Source organism: Melospiza melodia, chromosome 9 (genome assembly GCF_035770615.1).
Source record: "Melospiza melodia melodia isolate bMelMel2 chromosome 9, bMelMel2.pri, whole genome shotgun sequence".
Taxonomy (NCBI): domain Eukaryota; kingdom Metazoa; phylum Chordata; class Aves; order Passeriformes; family Passerellidae; genus Melospiza; species Melospiza melodia.
In genome coordinates, this window is record NC_086202.1 from 31273618 (window position 1) to 31288908 (window position 15291).

Genomic DNA, 15291 nt, shown 5'->3' on the forward strand with positions numbered 1-15291 from the left:
ACTTTACTTCTGTGGGGGATTTAAACCTGTTGGAATCTTATTTGCAGGGTACTAATACATTTATTTTATCAGTTCAGGGAAAGAAATAAGTATCTATTAAAAATAATTGTAGCTTTAAAAAATGCCTGTTTATAAGAGCCCAACTAATTTGAAGTCTCCAAGCTTGACTTTTCCTGTTGTTATTTTGCAAGTAATGTATGTAATTCCCATATCCAGAATAAAAGCCCAGCCAGATTTTCCCATCATCTGCAATAAAAGCTTTTCAGACCTAATCAGCTCCTCAGAGACAAGCATTGTTTTCAGCAAATCCCCACGTTGTCAAATGAATATGGATGCTGTGAGGATCCAGCTGGAAAGGCCCAGCACCTGTGTGGGATTTCTCTGCAGATAAGGCAAATTTGAATTTTTCCAGGAGCAGAAGAGCAGCTCTGGGGGAAGGAGGAGGAGCTGGGAATGGTGGCAGTGGAGGTGGGCTCTCCATTTCAATAAACAAGGATTAATTTGGGTGAGGCACAAGAGGGTGAAAGACACCTAGCATGTCGTTTTCTGTGGGTATTTCCTAAATTAATTAGGAATTTATAGCTTATAGGGGTAAGAGTGAGCTTTTACTGTTAAATTAATCCAACAGAACTTCATTTATTGGAGATGGAGATGAAAGCATCTCTTGGTTGTATTTTAAAAAATCCTTCTATCAATCCTACACACACTGAGCTATTTACAACTCTGTATATCTTCCATGTGTATCCATATGAACAAATCTCTGGGTGAAAATGTGGGATTTTCTTAATTTAACTGGTGCCTAAAACCCTAGGCTATTGTGAGAATATGCTGCTGATAAGAGGATGGGTTTTGCACCAAAAACCCTGCAAATTTCTGATTATTATGAAGAGTTGCTCAGTTAAAACAAATAATTTGTGCCAGAGTCAAGCACTTCCTCAGAGATACTTTGTCATGCTTTTATTTCGACCTGTGGATTTCAAAGTGGTCAAAACCTCTTGGCCTGAAGGCATCGGAGACCTCTGATAGTTATTCTTCAGGTCCTTGGTGAAATGTCAATTAAAACATAAAACCCAGAGCTTTTCTCTAAAGGCCACAGCAAGATTTGCAGGGCTGTTTTGAGTAAATGTCACTTTAAATTCTTACCAGTTGCTCCTTTCTTCTCTAGTTTAAATTCTCTTTTTATTTGCCGCGACTGGGAATGTAAATTATGTTTTAAAAGCTACTTTTACACGTGTTATAAAATTGAAACACCCTTCTGGTCATTGAAATTTGGGAAGTTTTGCCTGAAAACTTTGTTTCCATGAAATCTGGTGAATCAACATTTTGTCCTTTGGTTGTTTGGAACAACCAACACTAGATTTTTTTACATTTTTAAATTAGTAACAATTTATATAAATAAATAAATAAATAATTTTTCAAATTACTTGGTGCATCCTCAAGTTGCTCACTCTGCCTTTCCCAGAGGAGATTCTAGGTAATTCTACCTAATTCCAGGTATAAGCATGAAATATTGAGCAAGAAGCAACAAAATTAGGCCAGAGGAAATGATGAGGATAAAGTAGAGCCATGGCTGCCAAGGAAAAGCTTGGAAACAGCTTCAGTTATTTCTAAATAACTGGTAAACCTTACAAGAATAAAAAGCCTTGATTTTAAGCACATTGCAACAGGAATTGTTGAGGCAGCCAAGCATCTTTCCATGTGAACAATCCCTTTAATTTTGAGTTCTCCCTCACACATCAGCTTGGGCTTCCTTTCCAGAGGTGGTGTGCAGCTGCAGCTTAAGAAATTTTCCAGTTTTTGGGGTTTTTTAGTCCCTTGGAGTGGGTAAGTTGAGGTTGTTGGATACTGTGAGCAGGACAAGTGGTGACCCTGTGCAGGGAAGCTCTGCCTCTGGAGCACCCCTGGAATTCCAGGTGAGCAGGAGCACCCACACAGCCTTGGCTGGATTTGTGCTGCCAATCCCCAGCTGGCTTTGCCCGGCTGCCCACAATGGGAACAGAAATGGGATAAAACTGAGACACAGAGACCTGGGAGAGGTGGAGATGGGGTTGGAAGGAGATGATCTTCAAGGTTTCTGTCCCCAGGTGCTCCAAGCCCCAAATCCAGCCCGGCCTTGGGCACTGCCAGGGCTCCAGGGGCAGCCCCAGCTGCTCTGGGCACCCTGTGCCAGGGCCTGCCCACCCTGCCAGGGAACAATTCCTAATTCCCAATATCCCATCCAGCCCTGCCCTCTGGCACTGGGAACCCATTCCCTGTGTCCTGTCACTCCATCCTTTGTCCCAAGTCTCTCTCCATGTTTCTTGCGGCTCCTTCAGGCCACAGTTTGGTCACCCCAAATCTTCTCCTGTCCAGGTGAGCACCCCCAGCTGTGCCAGCCTTCCCTCCCAGCAGAGCTGCTCCATCCCTCTGCTCATCCACGTGCCTCTCTCCAGCAATTCCATGACCTTCCTATGTTGGAGGTATCAGAATTCCAGGTGGGGTCTCACCTGAGCAGAGTAAAGCGGGAGAAGCACCTCTATGAAAATATTTCAAGTCCTGCTTTGCTTTAGTTAGCACAAACGTGCTCAGATTTGGGTTCTGTTAGATATTTCCCAGCCTTTTCAGGGAAAGATTCCAAAGCCTGGACAAAGCCAGCACCTGGCTCAGTCACCTGCACTTCTGGATGTTGCTGGCACAGGCTCCAGGGTCCCAGCCAGCACCTACTGCCAACCATCTCTTTTTTGGGCATTTAGATCCTCCTCTGTAGCTGAAGAAAACAGTCTGGATTAGTGTTGGATAAATCCCTTGGAGACAAGGAGAGTTTTCTTCCTGCTGAACATTTTATGCCTCACTGAAGTGGCCTGGTAATGAGAGATGAAAAAATGGTTCTGAGTGGTCTCAAAGCTCTTAATCCTCCAAAAATGTGGGCAGGAGAGCACCAGGAGCTGTTTGATAAATGCTCAGTTTATTTATCAGAGGGGATTCCCAGGACTGACATAAAAAGGAGTGTTTGTTTTTCCTGTATATCCCTTTTTTGATACGGGTTATCACTGTAAAAGCTGGGATATTTCTGCCATGGGCAATTCCCTTCCATATCCTGCCTTCTTTTTTTTTTTTTTTGATTGGAAATGTTAATAGAAACAGATGCAGAACACTAATTTTAATGAGCAGCCAGCTTCCAGGGCTCCAGAACATCCCATTTAATGCTTTATCCATTCTCCCAACACCTCCTGAGGCTTTCCTTCAGTGGAGCTCTTTTGTCAAATTGGGAGTAATTGTCCTTTTTGTCTTCCATGCACTCACTAAAAGTAACAGGCCATGAGATATTCAGTTAAAGATTTCACTGCATTTTAATTGGAGGTAAAACCATTTTCAGGCTGGCCAGACCTTGATCTTTTAAAAGCTCTTCCTGTGGAATTTCAGTGATATGGGACACAAGCTGCAAATTCCAGGAGTTCCTCAAGTAATTTTATCTCAAGGCTTTAAAAGTTGGTGGGTTTTTTTTGTGAGAGTTTAAAATTCAGACTTTCCAGCTTTAGTTAATTCAGAATTTCAAGCCCTCTTGTAGAGTTACCTACTATAAAGAGTAAAACCCTTCAAATTTTGGGGTTTATATGAATGAAATTAAGGTGAATTTACACGAATACACCATTCCCAACCCTGAACTGGTGTAAGACCCACCAAACTCATCCACCTGCTCTGGGCTGCCCCATCTTCCATGGTTACTTTGAGTAAGTTACAAAAACCAGTAAAAAGTAAGTTACCAAAGTAAGTTACAAAAACCTGTAAATTTGGAGAGTTTAGCACCACTTTCTATTTTTTTCCATGGCACTAGCTTTACAAAACTTTCCTTATTGAACTCCTTATTATACAAATTTTTCAGATTTGAGTTGAAATCTACACATGGAAATAATATATGGAGATTAACCTGGGAAATAACTTTGTGTTCATGATGCTGCCATTCCATACTGGTCCTTAGGGGTGAAATCCAGGCATATTTGGGATCTTCACCTGTCAACTTCAAATGAAAACAAAATCCATTTTTCCCCGTTCTTTCCTGGGCCAAGAAATGTTGTGTCTGTAACCAGTTTGAGTCCCAGAATGGTTTGGGTTGGGAGGGACCTTAATTTCTGTGTCAGAAATAAATGGCATTTTCCCCAAGCAAATGGAATTTTAAGGAATCACGCAGACATGGAAGAAATAATTGGAGCTGGATGAGTTTTTTTTAAAGTTTTATGTTAGTCCTGAATCTCAGGGAAACTTTGGAGAGAATGAATGTGGTTCCTGCCAAGCACAATCCTTGCTCTGTGGTTTGTTTGGGAATATTATCAGCTAGATTCAAGTTTTGCTGCAGACATAATAATGCATCTAAATTAATTTAGAACAGAGGCAAAAGATGATTAATATTTCAGATAATTAAAACTCGCTTCTAAATAGATTTCCCTGGGAAATCTCTCTGGAGATTTTTCTAATTACATCAGAGCCAAAATGCCATAAATAAAAAATAAATCCTGGTTTTGTTATTTTTCTGAAGTGACAGGAGCAAAGTGTACTTGATAATCACATCAGGAACAACAATAACCTGATGAGATTTTTGTTTATTTAATCACAAATTACCTGGTGTGAGGAGCTTTAATGATGATGAGGATTCTTAGTCTTCCAAGCAAGTTTAAGGCCATTACTCCAGCCCAAATAGTCTGGATTTCAGCAGGTAATTTGCTCTTAATTATAACATTGAAGAAAAATGACTGAAGCAGGGAATGCCAGGGGGAAAGCTGATAATGAACTCTGCTATGCCGAGGTCCCAGAAATTTCTCACTTTTTCCAGGATTTGCCCTCTGTAGCATGTGTGAAGTGCTTTTAACTATGAACACAACCATTTATTAATTTGCTAACCACTGGAACATGCCTGGCAGACCCCATTTGGGATGATTAAAGTTGCTGATGGCCTCATAAACCCTGCCCAGGCTGGAATTCCTTGGAGAGCTCCAAGAGGCAACGCTCAAATGACTTGTGTTGGATCAGCAAAACATTGATGGCATTTAGTGAGCTCAAATCACTTTTGCAGCCATTTCCATTGCTGTTTACAAAAGGAAATGTTCTGTTTCCATGTAGTTTGTGGCTGGCATGGGACATGGAATTTATTCCCAATCCCAACAAAGCACATTATTGAATACAGGTAAAAACCAGCCATCCACCATTAATGATGTTTTGGCTGTTTAAACACAACGTAAAGGTCAAAGCCTGATCTGAGCTTGAGACTCAGAGGCGTTCAGAAAATTAAATCATGCTGTTTGCTAGGACAGAAGTGAATCTGAATCTACTCCCAAATATATTTAGGAAATAATTTCATTGGAATTTTGTAAAATGTCCTAAATCTCTGCATAACCAGACTTTGGCATGCTGGAAAACCATTATTCAGATATTAGTGTACAAATATAATCAGAGGGAATTTGTCCTAGAACCCCTAGCATGGATGAAGAGGCAGATGAGACATCCTACAAGTAGCTGGGAGAAGTTTTCCCATTGCAAACTATGGTTCTCATGAGGGACTTCACCCTACCAGGTGACTGCTGGAAATGAAACCCTGCAGAGATAAAACCCTACAGGAGACACAGAGAGGAGATCCAGTTCCCCTGGAGTCTATGGAAAGAAAAGGGTTCCTTATGGAACTAAGTCTATGGGGAGGGTTCCTTATGGAACTGTTCAAAATCCATCTGCAAAACAGCATTTTCTTCAACCACTGCTAAGTTCCTTAAACGAGTTTTATATCAAGTCAAAATATTTTTGAAAGGTATTTTAACCAGCCTTAAGCCATGCCCATCTTGTGTTTAAAAATTTCATTTTTTATAAAACACTTCTGGGTTTAAGTAGGTGACGTTTCAGCCCTTTTCTTTCCGAACCTCTGGTGATTTTTCCTCCTGCTCCTCTCAGGTGTTGTCATGGAAGGTGTTTGGTGGGGATTGAAGGGGTTGCTTGGGACAAACAGCAAGTTTTGCTTGATGGCCTCACCAATGTTAGATTTTAATCCTTCAGGAGGTGTATAAAACCCCAGAAATCTCCAATTTGCCTCTTTTTGCCTTCCAGGGCACCCCAGCGAGTCTGGTTCGCTACAAGGTGGATGTTGTCCAGTTTCCCTACAGTGCCAGCATCTTTGATGTGGAGGAAAACTCTGGGCGTGTCGTCACCCGAGTGAACCTCAATGAAGAGCCCAGCACAGTGTTCAAGGTACAAATTCAGCTGCAGTGCCTCAAAATTCCCTGGATTTGCTGGGATTCTTTCACCATCACGGTTCTCCTTTGTTTTTTCTGTTGCATAGAATGATTCCAGAATCATTAAGGTTGAAAAAGACCTCCAAGATCAAATCCAACCTTTCATTGGATTTCCATGCAAAATTTCAATTCTGTTTGTTCCTTTCCACCTTTTTCTCCTGGCATGTGTTTTGTGCCTTTGTGATTTCAGGAATGTCTTGGAGGGATCTGGTTGCACCTGTTGGGAGAGTGGGGAAAACAGGGAGGCACCTTGGAGAACCTTCATTTTCCCCAAGTTCACTTTCAACAGGGCTTTTGGGGAGAATTTGGGGAGAACTTTATAAGAAGAGCAAGATGTCTTGTAAATAAAGTTACTGCACTGCTGGGTAGTTCAGGAATTCCTGTTCATGAGTGTAAAAACGTTGGTTTTAAGGAAAACTAAATTCCCATTTTGTTGTCACTGGTCCTGAAGAGTCTGGAGTGAATGAGTGTGGATAAAGGTGTGATTTTAACCTAAAGCAGTAGAGCATCTGCCCTTTAAGATCCATGGGGTAGTAAAAAATGAAGATAGAAGTGGCTCACCAGGGAAAAAAATAATCTCCATAATATCTTGGGTTTGATGTAATTTCCCAACTTGGAAAATTCCTTACACTCATTAAAGTGTTTTCGTCTTCTTTCAGTTACTTATTTCTTAAATGAGGGTTAAAGAGAGGTTTATTTGCTTACCTTCCATTATGAGGAATAAAGCTGTCCACTGTTTTCCACTCCTGAGTGTCCCATCAAGGGCTGCTTGAGCTGGAGCAGTCCCTGGTTTAGGACACTGCTGATTTAAGTCCTTTTGAATTTCTAATTAATATAATAAAACCTAAGGGAGGAGAGAATTTTTTCTTGTTTACCATCACCAAGAGTGGAACTTTGCTGTTGCTGAACTTGCTGTTTTTACTTCTTAGTACTTATTTTATTTCTAGTACCTATTTCCAAAACTGGGATCTCTCCCACACTGTTTCATATCAGGGCAGTAAATGGGACATTCAGCAGGGAATTACTTTTCAGAAAATGTGGATTCTTAGGAAAAAAGCACAGAGAAGACTCCAGAAATCAGTGATTGGAACACTTGGAGTTGGTATTTGCTTCAGGACCACTGGGCTTGTGTCTGCTGCTGAATCCTCTGGGAATTTTTCCAGTCACTATTTAACATCTGGATAATTTCTGCAATTATATGTTGCATTGGTGACTTTCCTGATATACTGGCTGGCAAAAAAGAGGATATTGTGGAATAGCTTGGACTGGCAGAAATGAGTTGAAACTGTTCTGGTAGAATGAGGTGCAGACCTGCCTCATGTAGCAACCTCCAGGAATAAGGAAAAAATTTAGGGAGAAAACCGGAAAAATGCCCATTGCTCCTTCTTCAGTGGACTGGAGTCTGCACACAAGCACATTTCATGGGAAGCTAAGAACAAATTAACCTGCCTGTGCCAGCACAAAATCATGAATTAAATCATCAAATAGACAAGAGAAAAGGTTTTTAAAAATCAAAATATTAGTAACAGGCCTCATTTAGGAAAAGGTAATTTGGTCTTGGCCATGTTTGAGCTTAGAGCATCTCTTTTCTGCAGAGGACTTTTCAGAGGGGGTGGGAAGTAATGTTAATTTTTTTATTCTAACATGAACCCTTGGGTCTGGATATTAATATCAGCAACAGATAATTGTCACCCAGGGCTTTTCCTGTTATATTGGGAGTTACAGAATCATTGAGGTTGGAAAAGCCATCCAGAATCATCAAGTCCAACCTGTGACCAATCCCGCCAGAGCGCTGAGTGCCACATCCAGGGGTTTCTTGGACACCTCCAGGGATAGGGACTCCTCACCTCCCTGAGCAGCCCATTCCAATGTTTAACAGCCCATTCCAGGAAAAAATTCCTCCAGTTTACTCTGTTTCTGTAAATTTTCCAGCAGAGTTTCAACCAGAGGATGGCTGTCTTTTCCTCCGCGTTTTGTTCTTACACCGTGTGTGACTTGCAGCAAAAGAAAATCACATCTGATTTTTTAGCCCCTGCAAGTACCAGAATTGCTGGAAGTCAGGATGAAGAATGTTCTTTTGTGTAGTCAGAGCCTGATTTTCTGTGTTGTTTGTAGCTGGTGGTCATTGCCTACGATGATGGGGACCCAGTGAAGTTCAACACCACCATGGTGGAAATTGTGGTGCTGCAGCCCTCAGTCATCCCACGCTTCACACAGGATGAATACAGGTAAGGAGTTCATTCTTTCACCCTAAAACTGGTGTTTTTAGAGCCAAAATGAAGTCCTGCTTGAAGGCTAGTCTGAAATAGAGCTACAAAAATACTCTGTTGTGGTGGAATTTTACTGTCTGAGCAGGTTGTCACCAGCTGGAAATATCTGGGCTGATGGTGATGGTGAGGGAAGGTTTGCTTGAAATTTTGCCCTCAGAAGTTGTTGAAAAAGTAAGTCATTTGGACAAAGAAATTTCATGTGCTGGAATTGGGACTAGCATCACCAGGGCTCTAGGTTAAGTTTCCTGGAGTGTGTTTTGACCCTCTACACCATTTTTGTGAGGCGTTTTTTGATCCTCTACACCATTTTTGTGAGGCATTTTTTAATCCTCTACACCATTTTTGTGAGGCATGGGAGGACTCAGACTCGACCTCTTCAATGTTAGAAGTGCAGGTGATTATTATCACCACAGAGACATAATTTCACAAATTTACCCTCTGACAATTCATTATCATTGACCTCAGTGTCTTAAACTTGATCAAAAGCAAACTAAAAAGTGGGCTGATTAGTTTGATAATTTTGTGGCAGAGAATGTGTTCATGAATTTGACATCTGTACAATAATAGGAAGTGATAAGATCAGGGCAAGCAGCTTCAAGATATCAAGAAATTGCAATGTGTTCTCTCTATGCCACTGTAGTGACATAATCAGCAGCAGAATGTAGTGGGGTTTGTACAGATATTTCTAAATCCAAGGACTGTAGGGAATCAGAATCAGAAATTGAATATAAATTGTCATCAGTAAGCCCTAAATGATGGGCTTGTTCAGCTATTTAAACAAGTTTAGACAAAAAATCATTATCTGTGCTGTTTTTGTCCTCGTGATTTGAGTATTAGCATATTTCCCACTTAAAGAAATGAAAAACAGCAAAAACATGCCTCTCTTCTCCTAATTTTATATTTAACTTGGAACAAATATGAAATCTGAAGGACCAGTGCAAAATGACAAACTTTGCATTTGATAATAATCCTTTGCTGAAGGATTTTTCAAGAGAGATAAATTGCTCCTGCTGCTCCCTGCAGTTCCTTAGGTATCTTCCAGAGGTGTGCAGTGTATAAAAATTATAAAAGCAAATAAAAACATTTGGGACTAGAATTTCAGATCAGGGCAGGCAGGTGTCTGTTGGATTACACTTGCTGTGGAGCAGGTCCAGAGAGGGCTCAGAAATTGCTGAGGGGTCTGGAGCATCTTCCCTGTGGATCCAGGCTGGGAGAGCTGGGAATGCTCAGCCTGGAGAAGGGAAGGGTCTGTGGAGACCTCAGAGCTCCTTCCAGGGCCTGAAGGGACACAGGGGAGCTGGAGAGGGACCCTGCAACAGGAACTGGAGGGACAGGACACAGGGAATGGGTTCAGAGGGACAGAGGGCAGGGCTGGATGGGATATTGGGAATTAGGAATTGTTCCCTGGCAGTGCCCAAGGCCAGGCTGGACTTTGGGGCTGGAGCAGCCTGGGACAGTGGAAGGTGTCCCTGCCCATGGCAGGGGTGGCCCTGGATGGGATTTGAGGTCCCTCCCAACCCAAACCACTCAGGGATTATGAGATTTCTGAGCCTGCCTTGATCTCCAGTTCTATCCCAGGAGCTGGGAATGTTTTTTCACTGCAGTGAAGAACTCTTGCAGTACAAAGTGACTCGTAGCCCATAATACCTTTTGATGACAACACCTGAATAAGCCAGGTTATCTTTGTGTCCCTGTGAACTCTTCAGGATTATCTGGACAGCCTGATTTCCCTTTCCAAAGCACAGCTCCATTCCTGGGAAGTTCTTTGCACGGTGCTAAGAAGCTCTTAAAACCTTTTGAGGACAGCAAAGGCAGTTATTCATTTTCCTCAATGTCAAAAATGGAATTAAAACAACCCCAGAAGTTTCTGATTCATCTCTGAGACTCTCAGATGTTTGGGAGCAGGACTAGTGTTGGTTCCTAAGGTTTTCAGGGACTGCCACACTCTGCAGGCCGTGCTTTGTGTTTGGTTTGTGGCCAGTGATGCAAGCTGGAGCTGGCAGGTGTCACAGACCCTCATTTTCCAGTGACATGGGATATCTTAAGGGTGAAAGGCAGCACAGAGCAATGGTTCCCCTTGCAAAATGGAAAGCTGCTGGATGTGGGTGCTTGAAAGTCAGATGGATTGAGAATTAGTGGCTTTAGAGTGGATTAGTATTGATCTTTGTTTGTCTAATTATCATAATCTGGGTGATTCCAGCGCTGTACTCAAGCTGGTTTACAAACTTCCTCCCTGTGTATTTAGGGAAAGGGCAGAGTTGAACAGTTTTACCAAATAAATCTGCAGCTTGTGCTACAAAATCAAAAACAAATACAAAATAGAGAGGGAGCAGATGGCATGAGCAGAAAGGGAGATGGAAGTGCCACTCTGCCTTGAGCTGACCTGCAGAGCCTGGCAGCTCTGCCAAAGGAACACCAGCCCTGCTTGGAGCCCTCTGCACACCCAGGGAGACTTTGATTGATCATTATCTGTGTTCAGTGACTTCCAGAGGAGACACCAGTCAAGTGCAGGCAGGCAGAGTGGTGTTTATTCACTTTCTCTCCCTCTGCATTATTGCATCATTTAGGGCAAATTAATTGGTCTCTTTTCCCCCCCACCTTCTTTGTTTGGATTGTAAATTATTCTGGAGACTTCTAAACGCTGCTGTGCTCTCCATACTGAACAGCAAAGGGCAGCTGAAGGCTCTGAGATCCAGAAAATATAGAATGGAGTAGTTGATTTACTATAAGTGGGGGATAAAATACAGTTCCTTTGTGAGGAACTGTGAGATCTCCCCTGAAGTCCATCAGAGGGGATCTTCTGCATCCTTGGCTCCTCTGGAGGGGACTGGCAAGAGAAAGCCTCTCACAGACACATTTTATGGAAAAATCCTTTCCTTAGGATTTTTCCTCCTGAGAAGCTGGGAGGCCTCAGGAACAAAATGTAAACATTGATTATCTGGTGCTGTGGAATGCAACAGGTGCATCTGTGATTGGTCTCATGTGGTTGTTTCTGATTAATGGCCAATCACAGTCAGCTGGCTCAGACTCTCTGTCCAAGCCACAAACCTTTGTTATCATTCTTTCTTTCTCTATTCATAGCTAGCCTTCTGATGAAATCCTTTCTTCGATTCTTTTAGTATAGTTTTAATATAATATATATCATAAAATAATAAATCAAGCCTTCTGAAACATGGAGTCAGATCCTCGTCTCTCCCTTCATCCTAAGACCCCTGTGAACACCGTCACAAAAGCCAGGTGGGATTTGGGATGTTTCTCACCCCCTCCCTCTGAGATGTTTCACTCCCTCTGAGAATCAGAGCAGCAGCAGGGCAATCTCCTCCCTCTCTTCAACTGCCTGGAAAAAGGTTGGAGCCAGGATGGGGTCAGGCTGTGCTGCCAGGGAACAGGGACAGGACAAGGGGAAAGGGCCTCAGGCTGGGCCAGGGGAGGCTCAGCTGGGACAGCAGCAGCAATTTCTGCATGCAAAGGGTGCTCAGGCCTTGGCAGGGGCTGCCCAGGGCAAGGGTGGAGTCACCATCCTTGGAAGAGCTCACACAGGTGTGGATTGGTGGGGCTTGGCTGAGGATGACTTAGAGAGAGCTGGTGGCAGCAGTGCCTGGCAAACAAAGTGATTTCCAAGATAGGCATTGTTCCATAAATACACAGTGGGGAAAAAGGAGGCAAAAATCCCAAAGAATCAAAGTGCTGAGGCATGTGGACATTTAGGTGGAGATGGCTGGGCCACCTCAGATGGTGAGGACATTTAGTTGGACGTGGCTGGGCCACCTCAGATGGTGTGGGTGTTTAGGTGGAGATGGCTGGGCTCAGATGACCTTTGGAGCCAGAGAAGGACACAGCTGATGCTGCTTTTGTCACCACATCTCCCTCAGGGTGTTGGCTGTCAGATTCCAGGGGTTTTCTAAAGAACTGGTTGAAGACGTGGACACGTGCAGTGTCTCCAGCCTTGGGTTGGTGGGGACAGGGACATTTTCTACATCCCTGCCCCAAACAGGGTAAGAAATTCACACAAATTATGAAATGTTTTTAATACTAGTTTTGATCTCTGCTTTGTGCCAGAAAAATGGTCTCTGGATAAAGAACTGTGGAATTCCAGAGGGGATTGGGTTGGGGGGGACCTTAAAGTTCATCTTGTCCCACCCCTGCTATGGGCAGGGCCACCTTCCACTATCCCAGGTTGCTCCAAGCCTGTCCAGCATCCCTTGGATACTTCCAGCCACAGCTCCTCTGGGCAACCAAAAAAAAAAAAAAAGATGGTTAAAACCTAATAAACCAAATAATTCAATTTTTTGAGAAAAAAAAATTTCCCTTTCCCAAGCTCTTCTTTCTTTTGTCCTGACTTCACCCAGATCACCTCTGGATCAAGGATTTCATCCAAAAGTTTCCATTACTTCACAACAACTTAATGGCAGCACTTTCATTTCTTAATTAACAGATATTAATTAGTAGCGCTGTGAAACAGTGGAGACCAGATGTGACTGGAACCTCAGATGAATATAAAGAGGTATTTTTAGCAAGCCTGTCCTCTTTATGAGCACGTCCTCCATTTAAAACAGTAAAAGTTGAAAGGGATTTGGGGTCTTTTTGGTGTTGTGTTAATTAATAAATTCCACATCCTCTGTGAGGGGAAGGTCATTGCTCGTAGCTGGAGCAGGGAATGGGATGGGAACCAGGAGCAGCATCATTGCTTCCTAATTAGTGCCTGTGGGCACACTAACCAGGTGTTCAGTCATTCCAGAACAGGAAAAATGGGGAATTTTGCAAACTTACAGCTTCTGTTAGTGTTGCATTACAGCTCCCCAGCCTGTCAGCAAAGATGTGTCCAGTTGCCCAGCAATCTGAAGTTTTATGGGGAAATATGGGAAGCTGTGAATTCCAAGCTGTAACTCAATCTAAGTGTAGTGTGGCATTTTATTTAATTTTATTTCTCTCCCAGCACCAGCACTGCTGTGGAAATGTGTTCTGCCTAAAAAGGGAGATCTGGGGACGTGGAGCTCACTTTCCCTCGGTGGAAGAAGTGTCATAATGTTTTCCACCCAGTTAAATCCTTTATATTGGAGTCAAACACCATCCAAGCAAAAGGATTTCACAAAATAAAATCATGGAGCTGTATCAGGAAGAGATTTTTCCCAGTTCTCTGGTTTCCTGCTGTTCATTCAGACAGTTTTCCTCATTGGGAAATAGGGAAGCCTGCAAAGTGGCATTGCATGGTTATTGCATGTAATTTGGTGCTTTCTTCAGAAAGGTGGAAAAAGCATCCACAGTGCACTGGGTTGGAGCTCAGGAGTTGGAAAGAGTGGTCCTTTCCAACTTGGGATATTCCATGGTTCTCAATATCTGAGAATCTCAATTCTCACTTCCATGGTTCTCAATATCTGTGAATGGCTGAGGCCCTGATCAGTCAGAGAATTCCAGAATGGCTTTGGCTGGAGGGGACCTTAAATTCCATCCAGGGCCACCCCTGCCATGGGCAGGGACACCTTCCACTGTCCCAGGCTGCTCCAAACCCATCCAACATTGCCTTGGGCACTGCCAGGATATCAATTCCACCTTAGATGCTTTTCTTTAAACCTCTGCAAGTTTTCCTTCTTCCCCCTAGCAGAACTCCCTGGGATTTTCCCCTGTTAGGGATCATTTTTCCCCTCAGGAATCATTTTCCCTTTCTTGTCAGAGTCCACAGGTGGTTATTTTTGTCCCTCAAAAGTGTTTTGTCTCTCAAAATATTTTTTTAATGCTGGTCAATTCCATTTGGATCATCCTTTTCCCAGCATATCCAGGTCCTTCCACTGCTTTTCCCACCTTTCCTAGGATGGAATTTACATTTTATTCAGGGAATACCACAGATAACCTTCTAGTTGCAGCATTTTTGAGTTGTGGGGGTAAAAGCAGTCCATGTTTTCCTCACACTTAAGCTGGAGCTTCCAACATACATTTGGAATTTGCATCTCACATCAGTGGCAGCTTGGATCCAGGAAAATGTGTGTGATTTTCCCTTTGGAATCAGTGGTTTGGAGTGATTTTCTGCTGGTACTTTGTTTGGTTTGTAATAAAAAATTAGCAAATGTGGTCATAAAGTTAAATTATTTCTCCAGCAGGCACTGAAGCAGGATTTGCCATGGAAAAATTAGGGAGCAAGTTACCAGGTGATTACAGGAATAAGATCCTTTCCCCCCTACTTTTCCTTGTGTTAGTAGTGCTGATTGCATTTTATTAAAACCCTATACTTCTTTATACCACATGAAAAGGAAAGTAGAATTTTAGGAATTATTTTCCAATGAAAATAGTTCTGATGTGATGTTTCCTGGGGAGGAGGAAAGCACAGGGAGCCAGATCCCAGCAAGGAATCTGTGCTGGGAAAGGCTGAGGGCCAAATTTCCAACACCGCATTAATTAAATGTAGCATTAAATCACTCTATGTGTGGATATGGAACTGAAATTATCAATAATTTTAGTATTAACCCCATTGGCATCCAGCAATGTGTTTTCCTTCCAGCCATGTTATCCTTGGAATTTATCCCATCAGTCTGACCAATGCAAGTGTGTGACTTTGCCCTACTTTGGGCTTGGTGGGCATTTTTTCCTCCTTTTTTTCTCTGCTTCTGCAGAATCCTGCCAGTAATATTCCTGCCTTTGTGGCCTCAGGTTTAATTTGGGAAGATTGGAGGGATAACATGAGCACAGAGAGGTCAGGAGAGCAAAACCTGACATTTGGGTTAAAATACAATAGGTTAAGACAGGACCACAGGAGCAATGTCCAGACTCCCTTGTCA

At 42.7% G+C, this 15291-nt stretch overlaps 1 protein-coding gene across 3 annotated transcripts in view; it reads left to right on the top strand.

Moving 5' to 3' along the window:
* PCDH15 (protocadherin related 15) overlaps positions 1-15291 on the top strand; it is a 642661-nt gene that overhangs the window by 557517 nt on the left and 69853 nt on the right. For all 3 annotated transcript variants that reach the window (XM_063164079.1, XM_063164078.1, XM_063164080.1), the window contains 2 exons: positions 6067-6207; positions 8367-8479. In XM_063164079.1, coding sequence (XP_063020149.1) covers positions 6067-6207; positions 8367-8479 — 254 coding nt within the window. The remainder of the gene's footprint in view (positions 1-6066; positions 6208-8366; positions 8480-15291) is intronic.